The sequence below is a fragment of the Dermacentor andersoni genome, chromosome 3 (assembly GCF_023375885.2).
Source record: "Dermacentor andersoni chromosome 3, qqDerAnde1_hic_scaffold, whole genome shotgun sequence".
Classification (NCBI taxonomy): domain Eukaryota; kingdom Metazoa; phylum Arthropoda; class Arachnida; order Ixodida; family Ixodidae; genus Dermacentor; species Dermacentor andersoni.
The window spans coordinates 206,490,221-206,510,250 of NC_092816.1; the positions used below are offsets into that span (position 1 = coordinate 206,490,221).

General features: G+C 43.3%; 1 protein-coding gene across 1 annotated transcript in view; it reads right to left on the reverse strand.

Moving 5' to 3' along the window:
• The window catches only part of LOC126524725 (uncharacterized), a 112,962-nt gene that overhangs the window by 52,139 nt on the left and 40,793 nt on the right, over positions 1–20,030 (reverse strand). The window contains exon 2 of the mRNA XM_072287023.1: positions 15,575–15,705. Within this exon, the coding sequence (XP_072143124.1) occupies positions 15,575–15,705 (131 nt within the window). The remainder of the gene's footprint in view (positions 1–15,574; positions 15,706–20,030) is intronic.

The following is a 20,030-nucleotide window of genomic DNA, read 5'->3' on the forward strand; positions in this document are numbered from 1 at the left end:
TGTGACCGAACCTTGCGTAATCTGATTGCATGTGTGCGCGACGCGAATTATGTAGAACTTTGTGGAAGGCGCGCGGGTCCCAGCGATTAGTCTGGAACATACGACGATTGATGTATAAAAGCCGACGCGCTTGACCCGTTAATCAGATTTTCGACGATCGCCGACCGTGTTCGCCGCTATCGTTGTGCTATAAGTGCACCCGGTTTTTGTGGGCACAGGTTCGCCCAATAAAAGTTAGTTTTGTCTTTCACAGTATTGCTACTGTGTTCTTAACGTCACCACCACGTGACAATATGTATTTTACTAGCCATTCCCCGCACCAATCAACTATATTATTAGAATCAGATTGAACTATTTAGTATGGTCAGCAAGAACAATTTCTCGAAAGTAACACATTTGACGCTGAATAAGTGTATGTGGAGTATTGCAGCGGTAAAATCATTAATCGAGAAATAATATCGGTCCCAGCACACGAGTTGTGGTACACCTGATCAAAGTTCAGTGAAATGATAATTATGTCCGCTAGCGGTAAGAAACCAGAAGTGATTACTAAGAAGATGTTCAATTCATTTCAGGAGATGAGGGTCAATATTTAGCAAACGTTATTTAAAAAGAAACATTTTGAGACATATCTTGTCAAGTGCTTTACTAAAATACACACAATTAAAGAAAAAAAAAACAGTCGGCACAGGACGATTGATCTCGGAAGCGATGCAACTGATGAGCGAAGGGTAAACATTGAGTTTCACAGGAACTCCTCTTTCGAAAACGATGCTGTGCCTTAGTGAAATTGGAAGTACGACCCTAGAAGTTTTGCAGGATTTGTGTATTTGACATGCCCCAACAATCTGCAAAAACAGCGTGTAACCGAAATGGGCCGGTAATTAAGAGGCGAATTTTTGTGGCCGGTATTATAGATTGGAACCGCTTTCTCAATTTCAATTCTTTTGTAAGCATGAATGGACTCGGGGATTGCTGAAAGATTCTTGTTAGTATTTAAAGACCCCCGTACATTTAAGAAATTTACTGTTTTTGCAGCCGTACCCTAACGTAATAGCACAATTAAGTCTCAGTGCGAGCGATGAATATTCCATAGTTGGCATAAGAATTTCTCGGATGTTTTTTTTTTTTTATTTGATGGGTTGCAAAAAAAAACTGTGCTTTTAGAACAAACAGGGTGAACTTAATTAATGAGAATGTCTTCATTTGGGACTGGTTTATGTGCTAGTGCCTTCACTAAAGCGCTGTTATTTACTTTATGTACATGAAGTACTTTACATTATATTCTTCAGAATACATTAGTGACACAATTTTGTAGTGACTGAAAGCCGCGAGACAGCAATTAAAGAGCTTGTTAGGAACGAATCGCCATTATCAAACAAAGTTTAGCTGAATAAAGCCAGCAATAAAAGTATGGGAATTCTGGCTTGTTCATCTGCCTACGGTGAATGTCAATGTAAATGTAAAGCATCACTCTTTACACAATTTGAAATTGTAACAAATGTTTTGCGTTATGTTGTTTAATACTATATGATGCCATTCTCTTGCTGTTCGAGGCCGATGAAAGCCGTAGGGCTTTGATAATAAATTATAAGAACAATATATTGAGTATCTTTCTACACACAAACCGTAGATAGCTATATAACATTACAGTATTACATCTAGGTAATGGCATGATTCATTCCATTTCTGTGTATACCTTGGTGCACTTCTTCTTGGCACCTATATAGACATGGACACACATGTGAACGATTACAATCCTCATTAATTTCATCGAACATACAAATAACTGTTAGGATCTGCAGTTAGGGAGTCGTCATAGTATTATCATTTAGTCCCGTTTCATTCGCACTAACAATGTATTTTTTATGACATATTGCAGACTACAAATTGGTCCTTGCAGGACGGTCAATTATACAATGACAAGGGCTATAAGTGTGGCTCATGCATTGTCAAACTGTATAAGTGCCTCATGCAGTGTGAAACTGTACTAGCACCTCGTAGAGTGTAAAACAATATGAGGTACATACGATCCACAAAATTTGGTAAGATTGCCCACGGCCACTTTGCATGGTTGCAACAAAGCACTCGAATGTTTTACCCTTTTGTTTGCTTTACTAGGCCCTATTTATGTCTCTTATGAAAAGGAATAATTGGTATTTCGCATTTCCTACACCCTGCGTCATTTCGCAGCACTGATCTGTCATGGTCTTACTTTTATGTCATATATGTCAGTTAGAGGAGGACACTACCTCTTGCACTAAGCTGAGCCTGAGGAGTATAGACCGAAAGCCGCGATGGTGAGCTGCGCTGATGCGCGTCGCGAGCATCGCAGTCGAAAGCTAACAGTAATAACATTGACACTCCACAGAATGGGTACATAGGTGTTATTAACTTGGACTTCCCTCAAACTGGTGCCAATAACCTGTAGCCTGACCTCATGACCAGCCGATTTCAATTCACACCGATGACACCCTATTAAGTTAATGTCACATATCTGTCCAAGGAGCATTTACATCGAGTTCAGTATTATTTCAGCTCAGGTAAAAATCGGAGGTGCTTCTCTGACTTCCCAAGGGAGCGGTCAGATATACTTGATGGTCGACAAACTGAGATATAGTAATGACTTGAGGAATAACAGCAATATTTCAGACAAGATGCAACAGACTCGTTCCAAACTTTTTCCACGGTTTCACCACTGCATGCTACCGCTGTTCAACAAAGTCATCATCAGCCTTCTTAGTTGGCTGAATTTGTACTTACAACTGCTGTACACTATAGTATAATGGTGCCCGCCATTGCTGGAAAATATTCGACAACAGCAGCCTTGAGTGGGCTTTTATCAAACTGTGACTGTGTGTGTCTTTATCTCACTGATGTCTGCCATACATAACAGCGTAGCGACAATAAATAAAAATGTAAGGCTAGGACTCCTGAATGAACGCGAGTTGACCACGATTCACAGCAAGCCACTATTCGGTCGCACAGTTTTCATGGGAGGAAGAAAACGTACGATGGCGCTTAAGATTTTTGTGCATAGAAAGCGTGGCTGTTGACTCTGCCACTTAAAGGTTGCTCAACAATATATAAAAAAAATGCTTTTCAGCGTCCTTACTCATGATAGCCTCCACCTGCAAGAAAAACTCAACCACCTGAAGAACATGTGACGAATGTATTTCGTGTTTGTCGCGGACCAGAATGAGACGTGAGCTCTGTTTCACCCCTTGGCAAATGATTTTGCCACATTCGAGTAGGTGCCGATATCAGCAGGGGCCGACTTTCGGCAGCAGAGGCACCGGCTACGACAACGTAGCTAACGTCTTCACCGTACGCTGTACACGTTGCAGCAGGTCAATGCCATACAGTTTGCTGAATGGCGCACGTCGCAGATAAAACTCAAGGGGCACTTACCTGAGCGACAGTTTTACTTAAGGAACAGCTGAATTTCGTGCCTTCCATTTGGCAGCAAACGGTGCTGCTACGACAACGTTCCTAACTCTTTCACCGTACTCTGTACAGGTTGGTCGCTCGCCACTTTTGAAATTATTCATAAGCCTGCTGCGGCTACCATTGCTGCCTTTATTCAACTGCTGTACTTTCTTTCAGAATGGATTCATGTTCTGATCTAGCTAAAGATATTACAGCCCTCCGTACAAAGGTTTCTTCTATGAAAGAAAGTATGAGCATGGTTAATGCGCTATACGAGTCCACGAACACTCAAAATGGATCTCTGGCGAAAGATAAAATCACTGAAGGATGAAAATGAACTGCTTTCGAAGCGCCTCTCGTCTCTGGAACAGTATTCTCGTCAAAATATTGTCGAGATAATGGGCGTTCCCCCTAGGCAGGGTGAATATTGCTCGGCGGTTGTGTAGGCCATTGGTGACAGGATTGGCTGTCTTATCATGGAATCCGGCATTGACGCCGTGCATCGTGTTCCTGCTAAAAATGACACGAACGTTATTGCGTGTTTTTATTCAAAAGTTAGGCGCGTCGAGTTTGCCGCCAAACCAAGTAAGGCCAGGCAGACAATATGAGCCGTCGGTTTTTCCCGGAGTAACAACAAGCCAATTTTTATCAATGATCACCTCACGCCTGATAACAAACTACCCATTGCGTAGGGTCTCGGGCTGGAAAAAAGGTAAAGGTTGGGAGTACCTTTGGACTGACAACTGTGGGATTAAAGCGAGCAAATCAGACAGTAGCCGCGTCTGTCGCATCAGTTGTGTGATCGATCTGGCGATCATTCTGTGATCGTTCAAGCCATTTTTACATTCCCCACAATTGCTATTTTGCCTGTTTTGGTTACGCTTTCTCGTGACTAAATGAAATCTTTCTCGCAAGATAAATCACCAACGTTCTGTTGCCTTCACTGCAACATTCGTAGTTTGAGCAAGCATCATGACAATCTATTGAACTTTCTTTTCATGCTTCACCACACTTTTTCCTTGATGTGCTTATCAGAGACCTGGCTAACTTGAGCTGATGGCAATTTGTATGGTCTGTCTAACAACGAATCTGAAATGAATAATCGTGCTTGCAGCGTTAGAAGCGGATCGCCTGTTTTCATCAGATCACCATTGCCCTATGTTCAACGTTACGATTGTTCTTTTCGGGATTTATTATGCGAATTCTTCTGTCTGGAGTTTGACTGCAATTCTCTCCCAGTGAATAATAGCTGTACAAAAGTAGGCGCTATATATCGCTCACCATCAACCTCATATGCGGAAATTTGTTTTCAGTTGCAAGATAAATTGCATTCGTTAACGACTTAGAACAAATATATAATAATTTGCAGATACATAAACATTATTAGTCTCGATTTGCACTGTCCGTTTTGCTTTGGCTATGCATGTTGTGTACTCAGCTATGGCTTTTCTTACCTGATTGAGACTCCAACTAAGACTCCAACTTTCAGGCTCTTCCACACTGATTGATCACATCTTTTCTACATTCGATTCTGATGCTATTGCTCTTCTGGAGTAATCGAATATTCTATGACTCATTATTACCCCTTGTTGTTGTCTAGGTTCAGAAAGAGTTAGCAATTCTAAAATAAATGCGAAATCGGCATTCAACAAAACACCGTTTATTCATCATGTGCATGCCACAAACAGTGATGACGTATATATGTATATATATATATATATATGCAAGGTTGTCCTGAGAAGCCAATATCTAAGTTCCGTTCCAGAATTGCTAAATTCATTGCTCAGTGCGCGAAACACGGCATCTGTGATTCAAGAGATCCTTGGCTCACAGAAGCCATGTTGTATTCTATAGTCAGAAGAAATAATCCTCACAAAACAGTACACTCACAGTGCCTAAACATAAATTCGAAAACAATCTTCCGTGCATATTCAAACATTCTTTCTTCCGTTCTCAGGTGCGCAAAGCGAGGCTATTACGAAAAGAAAATACGTTAGAATAGAAACGATACCAGGCGTAATTCCAAACTAGAGAGTTTCTTAATCATAAAGAGTCTGATCCCGGCATCAGAAAAATTGTCTTCAGTGATCATGAATACACCACAGATATTGAAGTTGTGAACGAATTCCATGAACTTTTTATCGCTTCTAATAACAGTTCTCCAGATGGTACTGTGCCTAGTATAAAATCAAGAATGGGGCTGATAGGTGGAATAGCACACTGTGGTATAAAATTTGTAAACAGGGATAAGGTGCCTCAGAAAGGCTGGCCAACATTTCAATAGGAGGACCTATCTTCGTCAAAGGTGGCCTCGTCATCCTCGGCATGTTAGTTTTGAAGGGTCAGTGCAGTGACGTCGCGTGCGTTCGTCGTCGGCGGCGGCTGGTTATAAAGGGAGAGACTTCAGAGGTAATGAGCGCTATCGCCCGACATCTGTGAGCGCCGTTGCCAAGACGAGGGGACAAGAGCGCGGGAGTGGGAAGGCGGGGAGAAAAGAAAAGAAAAGGAGAGAGAACAAATGGGGGGAAACCAAGAGAGAAAAAAAAGGGGGGGGGGGGGAGAAAGAACAAGAATAAAAAGGAAGGGGGGCATGGGAGGGCGTTTGGGAAGTGAGAGGTTAGGGAGCATTCAGAGGTGTCGTCGGCGGCAGGTTTTTGTGGCATTAGAAGAGCCGGTTAGGCGGGCAGTGCGCGAGTAACGCAACAGGCAAAAAAAAAAAACCTGAGTTGAAAGCGTGACTTTAGTAGCATAGCAGCAATGCGTCCAGTAATTTTAAAGGAGTTAAGGTGGCGACAAGGAGTCTGGGATGCAATGTATGATATATATGGAAGGCAGCGGCATGGTCTTTCAAGGGCCGTTAGCCCCAGTAGCTCAACGTAGGTGTCGTAACGGCAGTGTACAGAAATGGCGATACCTTGTGTGGCTCAGGCGCCGAAAAAGGTATGATGACGTCTAGAACTTCTGAATGTGTTGGTGAGGGTGTTTCAAAAACATGTAATAGAAAACAGACCAAAAAAAAAAGAAATAGGAGGGGGGAACCGAAACCGGAATAACAAATAGGGGGGTGACGTGCGCAGAAAAGGCGAGGCTGGTGTACATGGGGAAAGGGGGTAGTACAGTTGATATAAACGTAAAAACATGAAAGAGTATATTAAATTGAGTAGTAGGCAGGAAATAATTTTCGAAATGGAGGAATAGGTGAGGTTAAGAATTAAGGTTAGCTGGTCGCATAATGTGTTTTGGGTATTGGTTGATGATATGAGAATTTCAGATTTAGGTTACCGCTTGTAAAGATTCTAACTTCCCGCGTGCCATATTAATTATCGTCGGGTGTAGGGAGTTAAACTTGTGCATGAGGTATTTATTTATGTATTTATTTATTTATTTATTTATTTATTTGTGATACCCTCAAGGTACATGATTGTACATTGCAGAGGTATGATTCCGTAAATTTCCTTCCGCGAGGTGAACGGAAATTTGTTTGTAGTATATAGAGCCTTGCTTTGTCAAATATATGACCATGTTCATTAAAGTGACAGGCTACTGCTTTAGGTAAATTGGGATTTCTTTCCGCGCGGTGACCATTGAGTCTTGTATAGTTTTGTTGTCCAGTCTCACCTATGTATTGTTTGCTACAAGTGGCACATTCTACACAGCAGACTACGTTGCTTGATGTGCAGGTGAAAGCCAAAGTTACCTTGTGTGCGTAATTTGACGCTGTACTTTTTACTGTAGTAGTAGATTGAATATGTTTACATGTAGAGCTCCTGGGGCGGCCACAGGGACTGGTTCCAAACTTCGTCTTTGTCCTTAGTTTGGCGTGCACAAGAATATCTTTAAACTTAGTGTTGCGTCTGTAGGCTACTCTGGGCGGATCAGGAAAAATTTTATTAAGTTTCTGGTTGCTGGTGAGAATTGGGTAGTATTTACTGAGGATGTTATTCACGTATGGGAGTGCGTTTGAGAATTTAGGAGTAAGAAGAGGCGTTGTTCTTGTGATCCTCGGGCGGGGCTTGAGGACCACGGCTCGATCAAGTTTGGCTGCAGCGATGTAAGCTTTCTGAAGGTCATTGTTTGGGTGGTTCCTGTTTGATAGGGTTTCTTTAAGGTGATCGAGTCTATCTATGTAGTTTTGGTTTTCAACGCAAATGCGACGTAGTCGTGTGACTTGGCCTTTAAAGATGCCTCGTTTGCAATGTCTGGGATGATGGCTCGTATATTGTAGGTACTGTTGCTTGTCGAAAGGTTTCCTATACAGGGTTGTCTTTAGCGCCCCATTGTCAATGTATATTGTTGTGTCCAGAAAGTTTATTCGCTCAGTTGAGGATTTTGATGTGAATTTTATTGTTCATGAAAAGAGTTTAGAAATGCTACATATTTATCAAGGCTGTCTTGACCATGTCCCCATAATATGAATATGTTGTTTATGTATCGTAGGTATGTATGGGGCTTGTCTGTGCAGCGCGATAGGAAATCTGTTTCTAGAATCCCCATAAATATGTTCGCGTAGGTTGGTGCAAAAGGCGTACCCATGCTTGTACCATGTATCTGTAGGTAGTAACTTTCCTCAAATTCGAAGTAGTTATGTATTAGAACTAATTCAATGAGAGACAAGTAGACTTCAGTAGAGTGTTGTGCATTGTGTTGACACAGCGTTTGTTTTTCGAAAATAATCCATCAGGGATTGGAAGGTTGGTGTGCAGAGCCATGACGTCTAGTGTTGCGAGAATTATGTTGTGGGGTAGTGTGCCTTTAGTATTAATGTCCTCTATATTTCTCAGCAGGTGGGGCGTATCTTGTACAAGTGACGGAAGTGCTTTTGGAAAGTCACCAAGGTAGTGGTTAAGGAATGTGGAGATGCTCTCAGTCGGGGTGTTGTTGTCTGATACTATCGGGCGACCTAGGATAATAGCGGTGTATAGCTCAGTGGATGGAAATTTATGAATTTTCGGGAGGAGGTAGAAACGTCCGGCAGTATTGTTGCTTGGTTTAAGAAATTTGCATTCTGACGGTGTTATGAATTCATCAGGCAAAAGGGATTTCAGCCTGTTGGTAATTGTCTGTGTGTAGGATAATGTTGGATGGTTATCTAGTTTGCGGTAATGTTCTGGGTTGTATAGCTGTCTGTAGGCCTCGTGCTTGTATTAAAAGCACGAGGCTTACAGACAACTAAACAGCCCAGAACACAAATTCTCTCCTTTCCACAGTCCACTACAAGTAACACTAAATCCCATAACAATGTCTTTGAATCATTATGGACTACAAATATCTGAAAAAGTGAGATGTCTTGGTGTAACCCTTGAGAAACACCTAAAATACAACTGGGCTTGTCTTCTTAAAGGCTACATATGCTTTCCTCGCCACAGTATATATAGGGGGGGTGCTTCTAAAGTGGAGAGGGCGTAAGGCGGGTGGGTGCGGCAACGATTGAAGGTGTGTTAGCGGCGAGGGTGCTGAATTGAGAGTAAAGGAGTGCTGTGCACAAGGACAGATACACGACCGTCTGTCAACCACGTGTCAACGCCCGTGTATCAGCCGAGGTGTCAATGGCCTGCACAGCAGCCCTCTATTACCTGTTTCGCTGGTGGTCGTGGGCTATCGTGACTCTGAAAGAGATAATAGAAGGAGCGGTATAAACCTGTGCTCGTGAAAAAAAGAAGATAAGGAAATGCTGAAATGGTGTATATAAATAAATAAATAAATAAATAAATAAATAAAAGGAAAAGTGGTGTTTCGCATAGCTTGAACTTCAGCACAGCGAATAGATTCTAAAGCTCTAATTGAAACGTTTCTGCCTATTGGTAGCAATGTCTTGAACTTATTGATAAGGCTCGATGCTCTGTATTTTCTTTCTCGTTTAGAACGGAAATTTGACTGTAAGATGTAGAGTTTAGGTTTATCAAAGTGATCACCTGGTTGGTTGAAATGCTCGGCGTGAGCTCTGGAAAGCTTTTTAGCTGTGTCCGCGCGATGTCCGTCTAATCTAACGTTCATTGGTTTTCCCGTTTCGGCCCATGTATTGTTTTTTACAGATGTAACGTTCAAGCATATAAATTACATCAGAAAGTGCAAGCTAGTTTACACTTCGTGTGTATAGTTGTTTGCGGTGCTTTTATTTTAATGTCACTTTTAAGGTGCCTGCAGGCTTTGCACCTGGCATGACAACATGCTTTTATTAAGGGGCAATGCTGTTGGGTGACTTTTGCGTGCACTAACATGTCTTTAAGGTTCCTGTTGCGGCGGTAGATAACCCTTCGTACATCCGGTGACGCTTTTCTCAGACGCTCGTTACTTGATAATATTGGGTGGTATTTTCGTAGGATGTTGTTTATGTCTGGGAGCGCACCAGAATATGTTAGTATGAAGGCCGGTGGTCTGTCAGATTCTGGTGTAGGCTGTTCCTTCACTAATTCCGACTGTCTCTCCAATCTCGACATGACACCATAAGCTCTATCGACAGCAACCTGTGTATAGTTTCTTTCTGCTAACGTTGTTTTAAGGTCATTTAGGTGGTGGATATAATTGTGGTCATCGCTGGAGATTGTTATTATTCGTTTCGCTTGTCCGACGAAAATTCCCTGCTTGCAGCGTCGCGGGGGATGACTGTTGTAGTCTAAATATTGCTGGCCATCCGTAGGCTTCCGGTAAAGTGTCGTTCTCAGTTTTCCGTTTTCTATGGAGACCGTCAGTGTCCAGGAAGTTGATCTGACTAGGAGAGTGGTGAGCAGTAACTTTAATACTCGGGTGCAAGCGATTGAAATGGCTAATTAGGTCGATTAACGGGCTTGTGCCCTGTTCCCATATTACAAATATGTCGTCAATGTAACGAAGATAGGTGTGGGGTTTTAAAGGGTAGGATTTCATCAACAGGTCTGCTTCAAGCTGTCCCATGAAAATGTTCGCATATGTGGGAGCGAGTGGTGTTCCCAAGCTAGTGCTTGGGAAAGTTTGCAGGTAGAATGAATGAATGAAACCACGTTTATTCCACATTCCCGTTTATTCCAGGTAGTGAATAGAATAGAATGCGAAATAGTTGAGCGTGCGAACAAACCGAAGGAGTGACAGGTAAACTTCAGGAGCATGCGCTTGGGGATTGATTGCGAGGGCTTGAATTCCTTCCCTCATGGGTATGTTAGTGTAAAGGGCAGAAACAGCCAAAGTGACTAGAATAGCGCGGTCGGAAAGGATTTAGTTGGCGTTGATGCCATTGATAATTCGAAGGAAGGGCAGCGTGTCTTCAGCAAAAGAAAACAAGACGAAAACGTCGATCTCATCCACTACGCTGAAATACACGAGGACCCCGACATTCTGCTCGCCCGGCATGGACTACACCCCAATTTTTATGGCCTCATGGTAATGGCTAACGACATCAGGTATAGGCTCAGGAACTCTTTTAAATCGACGCAACCAACAACGCCATCAAATCCTGTGTCCCAGGTAGCTTCAACACAGAAACACACGCCTATAATTTTCAACACCAGCTCGCACGCGAGTTCCACCAAAGCTAGAACCCAAGAAGCATCTACACAGGCGCTGGACGCTGAACCAAAACCGCCCGCACAACACTCGCTCATACGGAAGTCCACAACCACCCGCGAAGCCTTCACGCAAACAGCTACACACACTAATAAGCAGACCGATACACAGACAGATACACAGACAGACATCGGTGCCCGCCTCGACAAGAAAATTAAGCGTAAAAAGACACCACATGAAGGCGTTTCGCCACGGAGCTCTGCCCGAACCAAAGAGAAATGGCTACCACGCACTAGCGATGGCACATGCAACAACAAATCTCGACCTTTCCTCCAATCCCGCAAACTCGCCGCCAAACAAACAAATTACAGATTTCATCGAAAAACGTACTGTAGTTGGATTAAAGAGAGGAAAATCACAAAAGGTCTCAGAATTAATGTTAGATGTGCCCTCGGTTCTTTACCCTCCGGGCTATTATCGCAGTGGTATGCTGCCCTAGAATATGCATCACTCTCTCTTATTGATATTCTTGAAGAACACTGCAATTAACAACTTACGATAATTGCTGATCAACTCGACAACATAAATTTATCTGGACGGGAAAGAAGATAACTTGAACAATTCGTCCAAACAAGGGAGGAAACATTACTAGATAAATACCAGCACAAAAATATTAGAGCTGCAGATCCACCCAAGGAAACTAATGTAACCCCTGCAGCACATAGGTCCACCGATAGTCCTACAGGCGAGCATACAGAGCACTGCAGCAATGTAGTCGACATATCCGAGAGTCTAAGCCCCGAGGAAGTTGATCTCCTGAAACGTGGTCTAATGGTTTGTCCCACGATCGACGCAGTAAACGAATACGAACCCCACAAAGGTATAACAGAGTTTTCAAGACGCATGCGCATCAAGGAGTTCTTTTTCGATAGGCCTGACGCAGGAAAACTAGATAGAGAATCTCTTAGACAACTAGCACGTGGAAACCGAAAACCGAACAGTGTCCAGACCTGGATTTATACATAATGCTGATCTCAAAGGAAATTCTAGAGTCAACGCGGCATTGCCCGAAACGCGAAAAATTGTCCCCCGCTCAGCACACAATCCTTAAAGAACCCGCGAAAAGGAATGATATTGTAATAAAACCAGCAGACAAAGGCGGCATTATCGTAATCTGGTCTATAGAAAAGTACAAGAATTAGGACTCCCAACAGCTGCGCAACCACACCCATTGCAGAAAACTCTACTCTAACCCAACTTCAGATTACAGCAATACTATGAAAAACGCAATAGCGGAGCTCCTGTAAAAGGAACTAAGCACGCAATCTGAATATCGCTTCATGATTCCCAGGAACAAAAAAAGCAAGGCGCTTTTATCTTCTTCCTAAAATACATAGGGTTCCGGTCGAAGAAATATTTACAGCAGAAATCCCAGGTTGGCCTATTGTTTCTAATAACCACACGCCTACTGAGCCACTATCTAAATTCTTAAATCACCACCTGTCAAACAACCCCACCACGCTCCCATATTTTGTTTACGATACGCCGCACTTCCTACAAATTCTCGACTGCATCAACGCCAACCAAATCTTTTCCGACCGCGCTATTCTTGTTACTTTGGATGTTTCTGACCTTTACACTAACACAAACATGAGTGAAGGAATTGAAGCCGTTTCTAAATCCCTCGCAATCAATCCCCAAGCGCACGTTCCTGAAAAGTGCCTGTCGTTCCTTAGGTTAGTTCTCACGCTCAACTATTTGGAATTCGATTCTATTCACTACCTGCAAACTTTCGGCACTAGCATGGGAACACCATTCGCCCCCACGTATGCGATCATTTTCATGGGACAGCTTGAAGCAGACCTGTTGATGAAATCCTACCCTTTAAAACCCCACACCTATCTTCGTTACATTGACGACATATTTATAATATGGGAACACGGCACAAGCCCGTTAACCGACCTAATTAGCCATTTCAATCGCTTGCACCCGAGTATTAAAGTTACTGCTCACCACTCTCCTAGTCAGATCAACTTCCTGGACACTGACGGTCTCCATAGAAAACGGAAAACTGAGAACGACACTTTACCGGAAGCCTACGGATGGCCAGCAATATTTAGACTACAACAGTCATCCCCCGCGACGCTGCAAGCAGGGAATTTTCGTCGGACAAGCGAAACGAATAATAACAATCTCCAGCGATGACCACAATTATATCCACCACCTAAATGACCTTAAAACAACGTTAGCAGAAAGAAACTATACACAGGTTGCTGTCAATAGAGCTTATGGTGTCATGTCGAGATTGGAGAGACAGTCGGAATTAGTGAAGGAACAGCCTACACCAGAATCTGACAGACCACCGGCCTTCATAATAACATATTCTAGTGCGCTCCCAGACATAAACAACATCCTACGAAAATACCACCCAATATTATCAAGTAACGAGCGTCTGAGAAAAGCGTCACCGGATGTACGAAGGGTTATCTACGGCCGCAACAGGAACCTTAAAGACATGTTAGTGCACGCAAAAGTCACCCAACAGCATTGCCCCTTAATAAAAGCATGTTGTCATGCCAGGTGCAAAGCCTGCAGGCACCTTAAAAGGGACATTAAAATTAAAAGGAGCGCAAATGGCTGTACACACGAAGTGTAAACTAGCTTGCACTTTCTGATGTAATTTGTATGCTTGAACATTACATCTGTAAAAAACAATATATGGGCCGAAACGGGTAAACCAATGAACGTTAGATTAGACGGACATCGCGCGGACACAGCTAAAAAGCTTCCCAGAGCTCACGCCGAGCATTTCAACCAACCAGGTGATCACTTTGATGAACCTAAATTCTGCATCTTACAGTCAAATTTCCGTTCTAAACGAGAAAGAAAATACAGAGCATCGAGCCTTACCAATAAGTTCAAGACATTGCTACCAATAGGCAGAAACGTTTCAATTAGAGCTTTAGAATGTATTCGCTGTGCTGAAGTTCAAGCTATGGGAAACAGCACTTTTCCTTTTATTTATTTATTTATTTATTTATTTATTTATTTATTTATATACACCATTTCAGCAATTCCTTATCTTCTTTTTTTCACGAGCACAGGTTTCTACCGCTCCTTCTATTATCTCTTTCAGAGTCACGATAGCCCACGACCACCAGCGAAACAGGTAATAGAGGGCTGCTGTGCACGCCGTTGACACCTCGGCTGACACACGGGCGTAGACACGTGATTGACAGACGGCCGTGTCTCTGGTCTTGTGCATAGCACTCCTTTATTCTCAATTCGGCACCCTCGCCGCTAACACACCTTCGCTCGTTGCCGCACCCGCCCGCCTTACGCCCGCTCCCCTTTAGAAGAATCCCACCTATATATACTGTGGCGAGGAAAACATATGTCGCTTTGAAGAACACAGGTCCAGTTGTCGAAACGTTGGCTCCTGCTTTCACCTTGTTGTCGTTTCGCTCAACGTCTTGAATTTCCATCTCCTGCCTTCCCCATGTTTTCTCTAAAATACAACTGTCATGTCAGATCATTAATGCAAAAAGTGTCATTTGGTACTCATGTTCTCATCAAAACACGTGCATACTTTGTGCCACGTATTCTTACAACGTTATATCATGCATTAATAGGTAGCCATTTAACATACCGTTTGTCTGCATGGGAAAATATATCCTATTCACCTCAAGCCTTTACAATGCCTTCAAAACCAAGGAATGACATTTAGACCACTGCTCTGCCATACCCTGCCTATTTACGAATTTCTTCGTATTCTACCTCTTCTGTACGTATTTAAACATAAATCATCACTTGTCTTGTTTCGCTTCATTCAGAATAGCCACCTTTTACCCAAGATCACACCATATTACGGAAAGTTTACCCTCAGATTCGGGGCTATGACGTTTTGGAACGCAATTCCTGCAGAGATGAAGATTAACGCTTCTTTGTATTCCTTTAAATGAAAATTAAAAATAAATTTTTAGGAGAGCTGATTTCTCGGTGATCTTTCCCTTGTTTCCGTATATTTTCTTTAATTTACTTCTTTTTCTACGTATGCGGTTTTTCTAGTATTTTTGTGGAACTTTTTACTATATGTAAGTTTCTTCACTCTTATTGTTGATATCAATCTTAAGCAAATATTTTCGTGTTATATTGTTATAATTGTTTCATAAGCGATCCTGAGAATTGGTCGTTATGCCTCTGTTAGCTTATCAAAATGAAATAACCTTTTTTATGAGCGCAGATTTTTATTTTATTGATTCATCTTGTTATTATGTAATTATATCACAAGCTGATGTGTGTAATCGTTTGTTGGATGCATCTTGCTGCTGTTTATGCCATTATCTTGCATCCGTTATGAAATGGAGGTCCCCCGAATAGTTCTACTTTGCCACCTCCTAATGCTCTGCTGAAGAAGTATGGTTGTTTTCTCCAGCGCTACAAATAATCTTCAACTTCAAGCAAAAGTAGTGACCGTTGTCTGAGACGACGAGGACTACTTGTGGTTTCTTATTCGGAGGGCCAGTTGGTATCGTAAGACAAATGTTCTCGAGTGATATGATATAATGATGTACTTGGCAGAGTGATAATGTTACTGTTTATTCGAAGGAATGTACTCAAATACCTCGCACACCCTGTAATAGACGGCCAATACGAAAGTAGCACTTACTTGACAATACGGAACTCAGCTGTCATGTTGTACAGTTGCTCTGCCTTGCGGTTGACCGTGAAGTGCGCGCACTGTTCACCCTCGTGGAACACGCTGGCCGTGGCTCGCACGATCCACCACTTGCCCAGGAACTACAAAGTAAATAGTGTCACGTCGGAGGGAGGACCTTTCGTGTGCGTCACAACTGGATCGCAGCACGGGGCATGCGTGCCACTAAAGTGGTGCAGTGGCCGAATTCACCTGGCGCGTTTCACAGACCCTCGTTGAAAAGCTAGGGTTAATGAAAACTACCACTAAGCCTAAGTGATCGATTCACGCGGTTTGATTTAATTAGGATACAGTGGCATGCCCCTTGATGCATGCCACTGATTGACGCTGTACGGATTAGAGTAGATCATGGGACGGAATAAGGTTGAATTGATTTCCAATCGGCCCTTGGCCAGCCAACAATTATTGGGAATGACTCGCGAGAACTATAAAGGAGTTACATTAAAGCATGGTAAACCACAACGAAAGTGAGCCAATCGGCACTTAGGCTACTTTCAAATACATGTATGTAATAGCTCAACCGTTAACATACATATATAGGTGATTTTTGACTGTACCTAAATGTGCAACATCCATAATTCTCATTATCGTCAGCCGATGTTAAGTCCGCTGGAGGCCTCGCCTGGCGATGTCCAATTGCCGTATCTTGCGTCAGCCAACTCCTTTTATGCCTGCACATTTCCTAATTTCATCATACTACATAGTTATCTCCCGTGCTTTGCTGTATTTACGTTTCTTTGGTCGTCATACTTAACTCTAATAGAGCAACGATTACTAGTCCTGCTAATTAGGTAGCCTGCCCAACTACATTGCTGTCTGTCAATCCCAACTGCAGTATGAGTAATCCCCGTTTGCTCTCTAATACCGGGTCACACGTACACTTCTGATCGCGATCGGGGCCGATCCACATCAAGCTTGATCCGGGTCGGCTGTTGCGATCGCGATCCTGTGGGATCCAGATCTGTGTGATCGCGATCGGAGAATCGCGATCAGCCCCTTAACCGTGATCACAGGCTGACGTCTGCGCCCTCTAGCGCAGGATTCTGAAAACGCTAAAAGCAAGAAGTGAAGCCAGCTCAATAAAAAAGTTTAACACTCTTTTACCAGCAATAATAAGCTGTAATACTGCATTATTCTCCAAATTTCACCATATTTTGCAAATATGAATTTGTAGCTAATAGATTCTGAGAGTTTCTGACGATCAGCACACGATAACTCGAGCCGGATCGTTGGACCGTGTAGCAGCGAGCATTGTTGATTGCGATCGAGAAAGCCGATCCGGATCAGCCCCGATCGAGATCAGAAGTGTACGTGTGACACTGGTATAATACACACTACTCCTTTCGTGTCTCCTAAAATTAAGCCAGACAATTTTCGGTCCATTTACTTGTTGCGTGGTCTCTAGCTTCTCCTCAAGTTTTAATGCTAAACTAGACGGGAAACTCGGGCGAGTTGGTGGTAATTCATATTTCGAAAACTAACAGCGCTCCACAGGCAAGGACATAAGCAAAGAAGAACACGACGCTGGCGCTGACTCGCAACTGAAGTTTATTTGTGCGTCATAAACAGTGCGTCCCATTAGTGCGTTCCAATTCCCAATTCTGCGTCATAACAAAAACCAGAAATAAATGAAGTTAAATGTAGGCTTCCTTATGCAACATAACAATCTACCGTGGTAAACTTTCTCCAGAATTTCTCAATTCTTCCTTAGTAAGAGAGACAGAGGGCTTACTAACACATCTTTCCCCGTCTCTATCAGTATGAAAGGCTTCCATAAGCTTCCTTGTTGTTTGATCCTACTGCCAGAACAAACAAACCATTTCTTTTTCGCTATGGGTCCACATCCCACCTCTCTACAATGCAAAGGCACGTGCAACGTCTCCGTACGTTTTAGTGAAGACAAGCGCTCCTTTAATTTAATGCTCACACAGCAACCGGTCTCACCCACATAAACCTTCGCGCATGACAGTGGCAACCCGTACACAACGGCAGATCTCCATCGAACGTATCTATTTTTTTTACTTCTCAGAACAGAAACTGCATTCCTTGCTATGGACCAAACTTTTTTTGTGCAAACGGGACCAAATCGTAGCGTGTTTGGTTGCAGCGGACATAAGCACATGCACCCGATACCTACTAGCTACGTTCTTCAAGCAATGAAAAAACTTGTGCAAATAGGCACCACCACCGGTCTTTTTTCATTGCGCACGCAATCTGCTAACTTCCTCTTTAACTTTTTAGTACCCTGTGCTCACGTAATCAGATAAGTCGACAACTTGAAAGATGATTACTCACAGCCCATACCATGCACCTCCCTCCCCTGTTTTCAGAGAGCTTAACTTTTACATGTTAACTAACATAACTGCAACTCAACTAGGCAAAAATACAGACCCGTTTCACTGCGCTCCCGGGGGCGCCGCCGCGTGTTACCAGGCGGTAACGCGTTCACATTGCTAGCCTCAGCTGGCCTTTGCTAACACCCACAACGCACGAGGTTGGTGCGGCGCACCAGGCCGCTGTTTCGGTGTTTGTCGCCGACAACGTCTGCATGAAGCGTTTGAATCTTAGGTTGCACAGCTTGAAAAGACTTGAAGACGTCGCTTGTCCGTCCTTCCGGGCCCATTCATCATCATCATCATCATCATCATACTATTTTATGTTCACTGCACGACGAATGCCACTCCTTGCGATCTATTTACCCCTGTACTGTACCAACCGATTCCAACTAGCACCCACGAATTTCCTAATTTCAATGCACCACCTAGTCTTCTGCCTTACTCTACTGCGCTTACCTTCCCTTGGTACCCATTCTGTAGCTATAATGGTCCAAAGGTGACCTAACCTGCGCGTTACATGACCTGCCCAGCGCCATTTTTTTCTCTTAATGTCATCTGGAATATAGGCTATACCTGTCTGCTGTTTGATCCAAACCGCTCTCTTTCTCTCTCTCAAGGTTTATTGGTTCCATCGCTCTTTGTGAGGTCCTTTACTTGTTCTCAAGCTTCTTTGTCAGTCTCCAAGTCTCTGCCCCATATGTCAGCACTGGTAAAATGCCCTGATTATACACCTTGCTTTTCCACAATAATGGTAAGCTTCCAGTCAGGCGCTGACAATGTTTACCGTATGCGATCCAACCCATTTTTTTTCTTATATGAATTTCCTTCTGATGATCAGGGCTCCCTGTGTTTAATTGACCTACGTAAACGTACTCCTTCACAGACTCTAGGGGGTTACTGGCGGTCGTGAACTTTTGTTCCTTTGCCCGGTTATTCATCATTACCTTTGTCTTCTGCATATTAATCTTCAACTCCGCTCTTACATCTGTCTGTTAAAGTCCTCAATCATTTGTTGTAACTTGTCTCCAGCGTTGCTGAACAGAACAATGTCATCGGCAAGCCGAAGGTTGCTGAGGTATTCGCCGTCGATCCTTACTGCTAAGCCTTCCCAGTTTAAAGCTTGAATATTTCTTCCAGGCACACAGTGAATAGCATTGGAGATATTTTGTCTCCTTGTCTGACTCCCTTCCTTTGTAGGTATCTTCCTGCTTTTCTCGTGGAGAATTAGGATGAATCTATGTAGATATTGTCGCGTGTACCCTGCTGAAGTACACACGCTGAATGGGGATCCAGGCGTTTGTACTTCACGAAACCTAACCGTTGACGCGCGATGCCGAGACGCACCTCGCTCTCTTCTTCTTCAGTCCCCTTGCTGTGCCACACCATGTGGCACTACCTCGTCTTCAAAATGAAACATAAATAAATAAAAGAACGAAAACATACATAGGCTTGACGTGAGAGTGCCGAGATGGCCTAGGACAAACACATAGGCTACAGTCACAATCACTGTGATGTGCGATATAGTCACAAGGCACTGAGGGACGAGCAGCAACAAAAACTAACCTAAGCGGTGGAAAACGTCGAATTTTAGGGGCTATAGTATGGTTTCAACCGCATAACGTGCACAATTTCAGATTGCGGTTGTCGACGTCGGGGCTTGCTTCCGTCAGGAAGGACTTCGTAATTCACGTCACTAATTCGCTGCAACACTTTGTAAGGTCCGAAGTAGCGACTGAAAAGCTTCTCGGATAGTCCTTTTCGGTGCACGGGAGTCCAGACCAAAACTTGATCGCCAGGTTGGAACTCGGCTTGTCGATGGCGGAGATTGTAACGTTGCGCATCGATGCTCTGTTGTTTCTTCATGTGCACTCGGGCAAACTGACGGGCTTCTTCCGCGCGTTGCACGAAGAGTTCGACATTTTGGGCGAGATCGAGGTGATCGATGTTGTCGCACGGCAGCATTGCTGCTAACATAGTCTGCACTTCACGGCCGTAAACGAGGTAAAACGGCGTGAATCGTGTTGTTTCTTGCGTAGCAGTGTTATAGGCAAACGTTAAGTATGGGAGTATCT